This window comes from Brassica napus, unplaced genomic scaffold (assembly GCF_020379485.1).
Source record: "Brassica napus cultivar Da-Ae unplaced genomic scaffold, Da-Ae ScsIHWf_228;HRSCAF=393, whole genome shotgun sequence".
In the NCBI taxonomy this organism is placed as follows: Eukaryota; Viridiplantae; Streptophyta; class Magnoliopsida; order Brassicales; family Brassicaceae; genus Brassica; species Brassica napus.
The window spans coordinates 124,308-137,054 of NW_026015678.1; the positions used below are offsets into that span (position 1 = coordinate 124,308).

At 35.6% G+C, this 12,747-nt stretch overlaps 4 protein-coding genes across 4 annotated transcripts; 2 read left to right on the forward strand and 2 right to left on the reverse strand.

Moving 5' to 3' along the window:
* Positions 1-406: 406 nt before the first annotated feature.
* Positions 407-2,638, forward strand: LOC125600508. The gene is made up of 9 exons (XM_048773186.1): positions 407-897; positions 985-1,136; positions 1,250-1,345; positions 1,443-1,505; positions 1,579-1,647; positions 1,751-1,853; positions 1,936-2,001; positions 2,104-2,192; positions 2,272-2,638. The coding sequence occupies exons 1-9, from the start codon at positions 555-557 to the stop codon at positions 2,413-2,415; spliced, it is 1,125 nt and encodes a 374-aa protein (XP_048629143.1). The 5' UTR covers positions 407-554; the 3' UTR covers positions 2,416-2,638.
* Positions 2,639-6,211: 3,573 nt separating this feature from the next.
* Positions 6,212-8,466, forward strand: LOC125600512 (AT-hook motif nuclear-localized protein 21-like). The gene has a single exon (XM_048773191.1). The coding sequence runs from the start codon at positions 7,423-7,425 to the stop codon at positions 8,275-8,277; it is 855 nt and encodes a 284-aa protein (XP_048629148.1). The 5' UTR covers positions 6,212-7,422; the 3' UTR covers positions 8,278-8,466.
* A 1,642-nt stretch (positions 8,467-10,108) lies between these two features.
* Positions 10,109-10,886, reverse strand: BNAC04G09830D (auxin-responsive protein SAUR78). Its single transcript, XM_048773187.1, has 2 exons — positions 10,744-10,886; positions 10,109-10,640 (listed from the first exon to the last, which is right to left on the reverse strand). Exon 2 carries the CDS (start codon positions 10,638-10,640, stop codon positions 10,272-10,274), a length of 369 nt encoding a protein of 122 aa, XP_048629144.1. The 5' UTR covers positions 10,744-10,886; the 3' UTR covers positions 10,109-10,271.
* Positions 10,887-12,036: 1,150 nt separating this feature from the next.
* Positions 12,037-12,481, reverse strand: LOC111211095 (late embryogenesis abundant protein 18-like). The gene has a single exon (XM_022711971.2). It carries the CDS (start codon positions 12,429-12,431, stop codon positions 12,135-12,137), a length of 297 nt encoding a protein of 98 aa, XP_022567692.2. The 5' UTR covers positions 12,432-12,481; the 3' UTR covers positions 12,037-12,134.
* Positions 12,482-12,747: the final 266 nt, after the last annotated feature.

Genomic DNA, 12,747 nt, shown 5'->3' on the forward strand with positions numbered 1-12,747 from the left:
TTTAGTATTTACTTTGTTTCGAAAGTTTACGGATATCTAAAATTTTTGAATTAAATCAAAACGCAAATCAAATTTAACAAATAAAGTGTCTAGTCTTGCTCATAGCATCCGTCTGTCGCGTTGTGTAAAACTCTGCTTTGAAAATTCTGTGTATTATTTATTTTATTTTTAAAATTCAGCTTTGCAGAATCTGTATGGATGTGTGTTTATTCCACGTGTCGTGCATCGATAGGTCGACATAACAGATTAAAATAAATAAATAATTAATGACAGGGCCAGTTACCTCCGTTTGGAACAGATTCTGATGCCGACCAATGCTATCTCTACGTGTCAGATACTGGTTGGTTATGTAGATATGCTTCATCTACATCATATATCCTCCTAGCCGCACGATAAAAATCCTACGGACAAGAACAAACCTTATCTCTCCAGTTTTAGATTCTGTATAAATTCAAAGGGAAGAACACAAATAAGCAGAGAAGGAGAAGTGAAAAGGCAAATGAAAAAGACGACGTACTAAGATCACGACTGAGAGATTATTAGTTTCCGCGACAATGGAGCTTCCGTTACTCTCTTACACCAACTCAGCCTCGTTTTCCCGGACAGGCATATGCTCTACTTCTTCCTCCTCAACTAGTATTAATGACTTCCTGGAGAGAAGAAGGAGCTTGAGAATGAGATTCAACGGTGGAGATAATCCACGAAGCGTTAGAGCTTCCGCTGGACGAAGCAGCGAAGGGATGGAGAAGACAAACAGCAGCGGAGGAGGAGCAAGACAATTCGCCGGTCCTGTCATGGAGGTCACTACACTTGATCGCGGCTTTGCTAACTCCACTACTGTTGATTTCCCGGTATGGGACAAAATAGGCGCCGTGGTTAGACTTACTTACGGGATCGGTGAGTACTTTTTACAAATGAGCTAATGATGAATCATTAGCAACTTTTGTTTGGATTGAGATTTTTAAACGTGTTTTATTTAATTAGGAATATATGGAGCAATGGCTGTAGCAGGAAGAGTCATATGTTCAGTGACTGGTATTGACTCTTCTGGTGGCTTTGATCCTTCTCTTGATGCTCTTCTCGCCGGTCTTGGCTATGCTACTCCACCTATCATGGCTCTTCTCTTCATTCTCGATGTGAGGATTAGTCGTTTTTTTATTCTTATAATATTTTTTTTTTCTTGCTTAATTCTTATAATATTGTTTGGATTGGTTTTTGAAAAGAAAAACATTTTTCTTTCTGGTTTCAGGATGAGGTTGTGAAACTATCACCCCATGCTCGAGCCATCAGAGACGTGGAAGATGAGGAACTAAGAGGTTTTTTCTTCGGAATGTCCCCATGGCAGGTGAAAAAATATAAACTGAGTTATTTTTTCCTAAGTTTTCAAATCTTTCAATCTTCTAGTGTTTGAGTTTTCAGTTTCTGCTTAAAATGTTCTCCAGTTTATACTCATTGTTGCGGCCAGTTCCATAGGAGAAGAGCTCTTTTACCGTGTTGCTGTACAGGTTTGGTTTCACTAAACTTTAGCCACTTTGATTGAATTGTTTTGTTGCTGATTAAAATCTATGATTCTCACAGGGTGCGCTGTCTGATATATTCTTGAAAGGAACACAGTTGATGACAGATTCTAGAGGCATGGCATCTCTGGTAAGCTAAAATCTATCCTCCACAATTTTTTCTACTTGTAGTTTTCTCATTTATAAAATATTCATGGATTTCATATGCTATTGTTGTTGTTGTACACCTCTAGACCGGAGTATTGCCTCCATTTGTTCCATTTGCTCAAGCATTTGCAGCTGTGATCACCGCCACTCTCACAGGCTCCCTCTACTTTCTTGCTGCTTCTCCAAAAGGTTACGATCTTTGATCTTTCTTATTTTTTTTAGTTGCTTACTTGGTTCTGTCCTTTCTCATTCTCAGTTTTTTCATTTCCAGACCCGACATACATTGTTGCCCCGGTTTTAAGGTCACGCCGCGATGATTTCAAGAAGCTTTTGTCTGGTACTATCTCTTTCTCCCTTATCTGTATCTTATGATCATATTGTTTCAAGATAAGATTTGAAAGGATCAAGGGATAACTAAAGCTATCATTGTTGTGGACAGCATGGTACGAGAAGAGACAGATGAAGAAGATTTACTCTCCCCTCCTGGAGGGACTCTTAGCTTTCTACCTCGGTATTGAATGGGTTCAGGTACAGTCTCCGGTTCGGTTTAGAATTCAATAATTTTTCTGGTTCCAGTTAATAATGTTTTCTTTTATTACATTTCCAGACGGATAACATTTTAGCACCGATGATGACGCATGGTATATACTCGACTGTTATATTAGGGCATGGGCTGTGGAAAATACATGATCACCGTAGAAGGTTACGCCGGAGGATCGAACGGCTTAGATCGGAGACCGCTGATGAATGAACGGTTTTAAAATCATCTATAGATTGTAACTGGTTGTGGGGTGGATTTGTGTGTATTTTTTTTGGGTATGGGGGGGGGGGGGGGTCGTATAGTAATAACTAGAGAAATTAGGTCTCCATAAAATTTAGAACAGCTGCATATATATATACATAACATAAAACTTGTATTTGTTCCTAGTTGTGAGGCTAAAGAACAATAAAGCTTGAGTCTCTCTTTAAACTCACTTTGACTAATGTCTGTTTGAATGGACAAAGCAATCATAATTAAGTGAAACTAAAGAACACAACACATTCATTTTAATCAACATTCCAGAGCCCTTCAAGCTAATGTCACAGTTCGGTTTCTTCTTTTTTTCATGAAAATCTGAGAGCTCACAGTCACCAACCCCTTCCAAGTTCTGTAATGCGGCTAACGCCATGTGACGCCTCCGTGCTTCTCTTGTTCTCGGGTTTGAGCTTCCAACTTGGGCCTCTACTGAGACGAAACCATGAATCCTTTTGTCACTTTTTAGAGTGTTCGAATATATGCCTTTAGTCACGGAATATTTAGAGTAACATACAGACTTTGAAAATGATTAAATTAGACAATGACTTCAGCATCTTAATCATCGTCATTTTTTGTCAACTGTGCTGTCTTCTTCTTAGTTAGTTCTTAATAGTTTCACAATTACAGAAAACGACAAATTAACGCCAATACTCGGTAGAAGGATCATGTGGAGGAGCAAACCTTGTTATATTAGTGAGAAATATTCCAGATTACATTTATTAATTTTATCCTTTGAGTTTCAGACTTAAATAATTCTAAAACCAACTTCGCACATAAGGATTTTTTTTTTTTGGCTTTTTCTTTTTAAACAGAAAATACTTTTCCTTTTAAATTTTACTGGTAAGAAATATTTCAAATTAAATTATTAGTTTAATGGCGTGGCTAGATCTAGGCAACAAAAAAAAAACACAGTAGCCTTATCTGTAAAAATATTTATACCATATTAACACAAAGATAAATTAAATACTTTTAAAATTGGTTGAAATAATTAAAGCAAACAAGCGATTCTTAGTAGAATTATCTCTATATATCTACTAACATTGTTTACATCATGGACCGACAATACGGAGAATATCTGGTTATAGACGTTTAGTTGAATGTTCGAACTTCGAACTCTTACCAAATCTTACCATTTTTATATTCACGATGGCTTTAGTTTGTTATACATAATATGCAGAGGAAACCACGCTTCAGTGATCGGGTGGTCGGATGGTCAAGACATTCTGTAAATTCCCAAAGAATCCGAATTTGAATCCGCACCATACCAAATTTCTACATCGCGTGATCATCGGAACTTTCACATTCTCTCTTCAAAAAATAGTTTACCATTTTTTTTTAATATGTGGAGAAGATTCCAAAAAAGTCACTATAATAAGATGCTTGCGTTCAGCGTTTCGTATATATACTTTATTAAACTAATTAATCTGCTCACACTAAGTACGGTCTTAATTCTAAATTTCTCTTATCATCAGATCAGATCAATATATCTATATAGAAATTGATGCATATTCTGGTATGAAAAATTATGGAATGGTCTCATATTGGCTGTTGCAATATATATACAAAGAATAACCAACGGAATAACATCATGTTGGGTGTATGGACATTAATTTAAATACTTCCGGTCGTGCGTAAACTAGTTTAAATGTGTCTAGTTAAATTGATTATTAACTAAATTATTTCAGCCTTATCATATTCGAGTTTGACTGTGATGTTACTTTACATATTTTTTAAGAAATCAATGTTATTGTTTGTTGATTGTGGTTGTTGATAAATTTTTACATGACACGAGTCATTACGTAACGTTGTGGGCATATCTCAAATTTCGAATTGTTTTTTATTCAAAAGACTAACAAATGTTTGGTACGTATTTTAGTAATTATATATTGCTAATATATATGATGGCAACACACAGATTAAATTATTAGACGTTATATACATTTATAAATAAATTAACTCTGAAGTCCAGTGCAATTAATCAACTCTTGTATTCGATTAGTGATTAATGGAATCTTGATCATTTTAATAATCTAGGTAGAGTAGAGTTGATAATTGACTATGCTAATTAATAATTAATGGTCGGCTTCTTGATTTGGTATTAAAATGGCTCCATCGCTACAATAGCACAAGAAGCCGTCACACGTTGTCCGCCGTTGCAAAGTCTATCATCCCTTTACATCTAATCCGTTTAAAAAAAAAATTGTTTCTTCGTATAAACTATTGCTTTGTGCCTTTCATAATTTATTATTAATGATTAAACCCTCCAATTATTTAGGGAGTTATATAGTTTAAATTTTAAGAAATGTTTTATTTATTGTTATCTCCTTTTGTATGCAGACAAGCTTTTTGTCATCTAATGATGGTTGCAACCCTAAGACCTGAGTCTTATATATCCATTTGAAATAGGTAAACAAATCTGCTGAAAATGGAGCAATTAGATGGTACCAGGTCTGACTGCTATGTGGTCTTCGCGTCCCTTTTTTTTTGCTAAGAAATCTTGGCGTCCCTTGGTTTATCAGATCACGAAGTTTATCTTTGTCCACGGTATAATTGCTGTTTTGAAAATATCAGAAATTTTGTCAACTGGTTTGATTGCTAGCTAGGAGTTAGTTTCTTTCATGTTTTATAATACAACAGTTAAGTTTTCTTAGAAGCATGTATATCAGTATATGCAAAAAAAATCTTTCTAATTAAGCACTGAGGATTGTTTTAGCCAAAAGGGCAAGCGAGTATCATAACGCATAAGGGCGTGGAACCACGCGTCGCTGCGCATCCGTCACTTGACCGCTCCGCGTTGCTTCCCTTTTGTTTAATGATTCTCCTCTTAATTTATTTTAAACTAATCAAAATAATAAAGAATTTTAAGTTGTTAACCATGGTTAATCGTTGACAAAGAAAATAAAGAAACCATAGTTAATTGGTCAACTTGGGTAACTAACTATAGTTTAAAATAGAACTGAGTTCATCGTCATCCATTTGATGCTCCAAATAAATATTACAACACAAAGTACTTATTTGTCCCCTAGGTGCTCATGATTTTAATAGTAAACACAGCTAGAAACCTAGAAAACATTAACAGTAAGCGTATTAGTTTATTTGAATTCGTGTGTATAGACTTGTAGTAAATTTCCCTTAGATATTTGTTTGGCCGAAGAGTATGTCCGAATCATAGATTCATAATTAATGGGTAGACCATCAGAGAACTAATAGGGACATTATGGAAAGTTTAATACTTCATGGCAACGTAATGCTTTCTTTGTCTAAATCTTATACGTAACTCATTTGTATATGTTTTCTTTAGTTTATGACTCTATGTATTGGTTCACCGATAGGATGTACTGATTTTTACTAAGAATGTCCTCTCTAAATCTATTTGCAAAAAAAGTCTAATTAATGAGAGAGATGGATTGTTAATAAATTTATAAAACTAATGTGAAAAGATCAAACAAACTATATATTTCACATTCTTGGGATCTCGATGTTGTCTCCAAATGTCCAATCCTTTATAAAGCCAGAAAACATAAACTAGTACTCTAGTACAATGGCAGATTCTTCAATAACATATACATATAACAAAATCTAGCTAAAACCGCAATGTCTTTATGCATACTCGACAATATAATAACTAAGACTTAATTATGAGTAGCTTGGACTCGAATTTGATTGATCTAATACATATATATACTGCACTATATACAGATGTACAAGACCTTTTTTTTTGACCACACATGTACAAGACCTTATAAATTAGGGGTGGGCACTTCGGTTATTTTATCGGTTCGGTTCGAGTTCGGTTCGGTTTGGTTAGTTTGGTTCTAGAATTTTTCCAGCTGAAATAAACCATAGTTAATTTGGTTTGGATCGATTTCGGTTCGGTTATGTTCGGTTCGGTTTATATTCGGTTTGGTTTGTATTTGATTCGGTTTGTATTTCGGTTCGGTTTCATCAGATTTTTCTTAGTTTAGTTATTGTACAAGAAATCTTTTAAATGTATAGTTGTCATGAAATAATCGCGTTGGTCATAATAAAAAATTAAGTATGTAAATTAAATTCAATATAAAACCAAAATAAAAACCTTTTAAAAAGTTACAAATATAGTTTATAACTTTATAAGAATTCAATCAAACGAAAATTACCTAAATAAAAAGAAAAAAAATAATATTGTTGTCTCTTATAGCATTAAGAATTAAAAAAAGCCTGGAATGAATCATCTTCCATGTGATATCATAAAAAAACCTGCAACAAATCATCAAATACTATACGAGTATTTATCTATATTTTTACTATAACTCTACACCCATGATGATTCCATATTGTTCTTTTCACTAACTAAAATTGAAAACAGAACACGTCTTTGAGAGAATTTGAAATTATTAGAATTGACACCACCAAAAGGAAAAATATGCAGGAAGGAGAATAGGAGACGCAGAAAAGAAATGCAGCAGGGAACATTTTTAATTTAGGATTTTAATATCTTGATATTACTAATATTTTTAATTTAAATAACTATAAAAACATTTCGGTTTATCGGTTCGGTTCGGCTTAAACCGAACTGAACTGAACCGTTCGGATTGGGAAAATCTTCAACTGAATGATTTGAAATGGATTTTGGTTTGGTTCGAATCGGTTTCGGTTCAGTCAGTTCGGTTCGATCGGTTCGGTTCGATTTTTTTGCCCACCCCTATTATAAATTGTAATAATTGTCTATTGGGGCCAATTGGGTCTAGAGACAAGACTTGGTCTTCTACTTCTTCTTCCCCTTTCTCCCCTTTCATAAATATTTCATTTCTCAGGTTTCTATATAGTTTCTTCTCTATCTTTTTATAAATGTTCTGCTTGTCTGCTATCTCTTACATTAAATCTAACCCTAAATCATTAGTATCCCTAATTACGTTTTAAAAATCCCAACTCCCTTTTTAAATATATTTTGTTTGTTTTTTTCTCAGTTTGATATATATTGGCATGGCTGGTCTCGATCTAGGCACAACTTCTCGCTACGTTCACAACGTCGAAGGCGGCGGTGTTGGTCAGTTCTCCACCGACAACCACCACGAAGATGGCGGTGGCGATGGAGGAAACCACCATCATCACCATCACAACCATAACCATCATCAAGGTTTGGATTTGATAGCTTCTAATGACAACTCTGGACTAGGCGGTGGCGGAGGAGCAAGCGGTGAGCTCGTTATGCGGCGGCCACGTGGCCGTCCAGCTGGATCGAAGAACAAACCGAAACCTCCAATGATCGTCACGCGCGAGAGCGCAAACACTCTTAGGGCTCACATTCTTGAAGTCGGAAGTGGCTGCGACGTCTTCGAGTGTATCTCTACTTACGCGCGGCGGAGACAGCGAGGGATTTGCGTTCTTTCCGGAACAGGAACCGTCACAAACGTCAGCATCCGTCAGCCGACGGCGGTCGGAGCTGTTGTGACGTTGCGAGGCACTTTCGAGATTCTTTCCCTCTCTGGATCTTTTCTCCCGCCGCCTGCTCCTCCAGGAGCGACGAACTTGACGATACTCCTCGCCGGAGCTCAGGGACAGGTCGTCGGAGGTAACGTCGTTGGAGAATTGATGGCGGCGGGGCCGGTGATGGTCATGGCGGCGTCTTTTACGAACGTGGCGTATGAAAGGTTGCCTTTGGACGAGCACGAGGAGCAGTTACAAGTCCAAAGCGGCGGAGCAAATATGTACACGGAAGCCACCAACGGAGGTGGAGGCGGAAGCTTGCCGTTCTTCAGTTTACCAATGAGTTTGCCTCATATGGGAGTTGACAACTGGCCGGGGAATTCCTCCGGCGCCGGTAGGGCGCCGTTTTAGCTACTGTTTTAACAAACTTGAATTTGTTTTTTTTCATATTCTCTTTGTGGCGGAATTTATGGAGTTATGATTTTTTTTAAAAAATTGTTCATGTTTTCTCAGTACATGGTTTAAGTTTTTTGTTTACTTAGTTATCTATATATATTTTAAAGGTTCTAAAATAATATTCGACTATATGAGTAGTTTCATATATGGAATAGTTGTTTATCTGTTATTGGTTTTTTCCACGTATACAGCTTCTAAAATAATAGTGGACTATATGAGTAGTTCATAGATAGAATCTCTGGTCTTTAGCACAGTAACTCATCGACAGGATTAACGGTTAGAACTTTTATACAATACTAACATATCCAATAACGATATACTCTAACGCACACATATTAACTATATTGCCAACATACACACTGTTTTCTATTAAATTATAATATAATTTCGTAATGTTTGTTAGCAACGTTTTTATAACCAAAGTCACGAACATAGCAGTAAACAATAACAAAAATAACAAAAGTTGATCTAAAACACTGTAACCCTCAACCCCAAGTTGCTGTCTTGGGCAATGGTTAACATAGAATAGCAATGTTTTTATCACAGAATGATCATTAATACATATTAGATATTTAGATTTAATTAGATATATATATATATATTCGAATGTTTTTATATAATGCAAACTTAAAAGGAAAAATAACAATCATTTAGCTCGCTAGGGTTTTTCCAAACACATGACTGAATAGATTGTCCGCCTTTTCAAAGTTTTGAGGCCATCAAAAAGTAATAAAAGACGGGAAATAGTAAACGACAAGGAATTAAAGTAATGCTAGTAAAATACAAAGGAAAGTGCAAGTGGAGTGCTAATTAAGAAATTAAATTATTAATCTACCATTTGGATTCCAATCATACCCTTAAGTGCTCGACCCATTTGATGCTAAGCTGGCACACACGCAATTAACTAAAGCAAAGTAGCTGAAAATGTTCATCACAACACATTTACTATTGATTAACAATCATCATTGCTCATAGTAGGGATGGGTGTTCGGATACCGGTTCGGGTTCGGATCGGGTATTTGATTTGGATTTTCGGATATTTTGGTATAGAGATCTAAAATCTGTTTGGATATTTCTACATTTTAGGGTATTTTAAGTTCGGATTCGGTTATTTCGGATCAGATTAGGATATTTAGATTTTGAAAGAAAAATAAATTAAATTTTTCATTGTTTAAGTGTACTTAACATATATACTTTTAATTTAACTGATTTTCTAATTTTTATTAGATTAAACTATTAATAAGTTTGATGATATAGTAGTATATGATTATTTTAAGTAATATAATGCAAGTAGTTATCATTTTCGGTTAACAATATACTTAAGTTATCTAAGTTACTAGATACAAAAGTGTTCATATACAAATATATAAATGTGGGTAAAGAAGAGACAGCCATGATTTTTACCAAAGTACTACGGATCCTTGCCCTTTCTTCATTGGAATCCAACTAACTTTCACAAATATTGATATTATTAAGAACAGAAGCATTCTAAAACAAGCTAATCAATCTTTCTTTATAAAGTTCATAAAGTTGCAAACGATTACTTGTTAAATATAGTTTCATATAACAATTATTAGTGAACCATTGATCAAAACATCACATCCGAATGTTTGACCCCTAAAATTTCTTTGGTTATTTAAATAATACAATGCCTATTTGTTATCTTATGAAGCTAGATTAGATTGACAAACTACGCGTACCGCTCAGTGTTTTTGTTGGTTGCAAGAGAACAGTTTTTTGTTGGTTCATTGGTATCAAATCTCAAATCTCATAATGGGCCGCAATGTCTGTAGCAAATATTAATGAGCCTTCTCGTTATAGCACAAAGATCACAGATATTTCGAAGCAAACCGATCCAAACTAAAAAAAACTATGAATCAAAGACCGAGTATAGCATCACAGTATACACGTCTAAATGGTTACACCTTGCAACATCACAATTTATTTCTCTAGCAATCTTGAGCGTAGAAATCAATGATCTCGACGACATCCATATCCGAAAATGAAGAGGCATCGTTACGAAGAAGCCACAGCAAGTGCTCGAACAAGATCGAGTCGACATGATCAAGCCACACTACTCTACCAGTCCGGTTTAACCGGCTCTTGGTACGATCCTTAGCCGAACCAATCAAGACTCTAAACGGTGTCTCTTCGAGGACGTACGGTTCGACCATGAACTCTTTCTTCTCCTTCCCCACCACCACCCTTATAACCGAATCCTCCATATCGTCGTCGCTCAGATTCCGGTATGCAAACCGCCGCGAATCAGCCGAGGATAGACGACGGAGTTTCATTACAGGGGAAATCAAGCAAGCCATCTGAGAGAAGAATCAGAATTGTCAAGATATAGTTTAACAAGAATCAGAAAAAGAGAGTTTATAAAACGGTATGAACACAAATGAATGGTTTTAGAGTAAACACGGTTTCATTTATAACCAAGACGGTAAGCTTTGGTACGTGACGAACTATGGTTGGTTAGTATTGCTGCGATGTTATTTATCAAAGAGTTAGACGGCCCACCCACAGGCTAACTGGCTAAGCTTTTTTCCTCCCATCCACATGTTTTTAGGAAGAGAACGACTTTACTCGTATATATGATAATCTTGTAGCTACGTACCAAGAAAGGGATATTTTTTCTAACTAATTCTTCACGTCTACGCAAGCTTGGCATTTATAACCTAACAAATATATTCAATATGAACGAAAATGATATCGTTATATAGTGTTGTTACAACTTATTAATATGATTTTCCGGATTCTATCACTTTTTACATCTACACAAAATTAACATATCTCTTTGCATTTCATAAAGCAACAAGTTATTATGTTCAGCGAAAATGATATATATATATATATATTTTGATAATCGTGGTATTATCCAAAAAAATTTCAAAATTCAAAGACTAATCATTACAAAGATTGTATAAATCTGAGTTTTTTTGTCATTTGAAACGTCTGCGATTGGACAGATTCGAATCAGAGTAACAGAATTCACAGCTATGAACTCTTTATCGCCAGAGCTGGAAACTTCATTTTTAATATATACATCGTGAATTTAGATACCTTTTCGGTATTATTTTTATAATTTGTAAATATGGATTTTATGGATTCACAATCAGTTTTTACATCTACTGAAAGCTCACTAAACTAATATGAACATAAACGCTCATTTTAATCTAGTATGTATATTGCATTTGCATATAGATTAAATATTATTTGAAGTTTATATATTTTCGAGAACATACATTTTTGTATCTCACATCCTAAGCAATATATTAAATCCTAAGCAATATATAAAATAGATGATCAATCCACTAATCACTAATTAGTTTTAGGTTGATAACATCTAGCTTAACATACATTTGAAGAATCAACCAAGATAACTCACGTTATTTTTATTAGATAAGACGCAAAAGCATACATATTACATCTACACAAAATTAACATATCTCTTTGCATTTCATCAGAAGCAACAAGTTATACTGTTTAGCGAAAACGATACACACATCGTGGATTTGATACCTTTTCGATATTATTTATATATAATTTGTAAATATCGATTCTCTGAATTCACAATCGGCTTTTACATCTACAGAAAGCTCACTAAACTAAGATAAACATGAACTCTCATTTTAATCTAGTATGCATGTTACATTTGCATAGATTAAAGATTATTTGAAGTTTATTTTATTTCCGAGAGCAATCATTAGAGGAATCAACCAAGATAATTCACGTTATTTTTATTAGAAAGGACACAAAAGCATACATACTACAGAAGCAAACTAAACCGCTACTTTTAATATAGCTTAGTTTTAGATCTGTCCCGGTGGGTAATGAGCAGCTCCCGTGGTTCGGCTAGGGTAGGCGGTGTGTCCAGGAAGGTGGTGGTGGTGAACCTGAGCGTCCGCCGCATGCTCAGCCTTAGACTCGTGGAGCTCGGCCTTGGCCTGCGCCTCCTTAGACTTCTCTCGCTCGTGAGCCATCTTCTTCTCTTCTGAAGTCCTAGCCATAGTCTTCTCCGCATGGCCTTGTGCCTTTGCTCCACCGATGTTGAGCTTCTCCTTGGCCGTGCTGGCAATGTCGCTGATCTTTTCCTTCGCTGAATGCATCTTCTTCTTCTTCTTGAACCTAACTTCTTTTTTTCCCTTTGCTTTGGTTTGCCTTATGACCTCCTGACTCGCGATTAAATTTAACGACTAACGGCGTAAGACTAGTCGAGTATGCTGGTATCGCCACGTCCATTACGCATATACGTGTCACTAGTCACGCCTATGTACGTGGAGAGTACGTGCACCCATGCAAAAGCTAATGTACACGAAGACAGTTTATTCATTTTTGCTTTTTACATTTTACAATATCTACGGGGAGAGGTAAACGTCATCGAAATATCATTTAGCGCCTGGCCCAATTAAAGGCCCAGTTAAG

Coding starts and splice junctions, on each gene's coding strand:
- LOC125600512 (XM_048773191.1), top strand. CDS start 7,423: ATGGCTGGTCTCGATCTAGGCACAACTTCTCGCTACGTTCACAACGTC.
- LOC111211095 (XM_022711971.2), bottom strand. CDS start 12,431: ATGCATTCAGCGAAGGAAAAGATCAGCGACATTGCCAGCACGGCCAAG.
- BNAC04G09830D (XM_048773187.1), bottom strand. CDS start 10,640: ATGGCTTGCTTGATTTCCCCTGTAATGAAACTCCGTCGTCTATCCTCG.
- LOC125600508 (XM_048773186.1), top strand. CDS start 555: ATGGAGCTTCCGTTACTCTCTTACACCAACTCAGCCTCGTTTTCCCGG. Junction 1,506..1,578: donor TTTACCGTGTTGCTGTACAG/GTTTGGTTTCAC, acceptor TGATTCTCACAG/GGTGCGCTGTCTGATATATT. Junction 1,854..1,935: donor TCTTGCTGCTTCTCCAAAAG/GTTACGATCTTT, acceptor TTTCATTTCCAG/ACCCGACATACATTGTTGCC.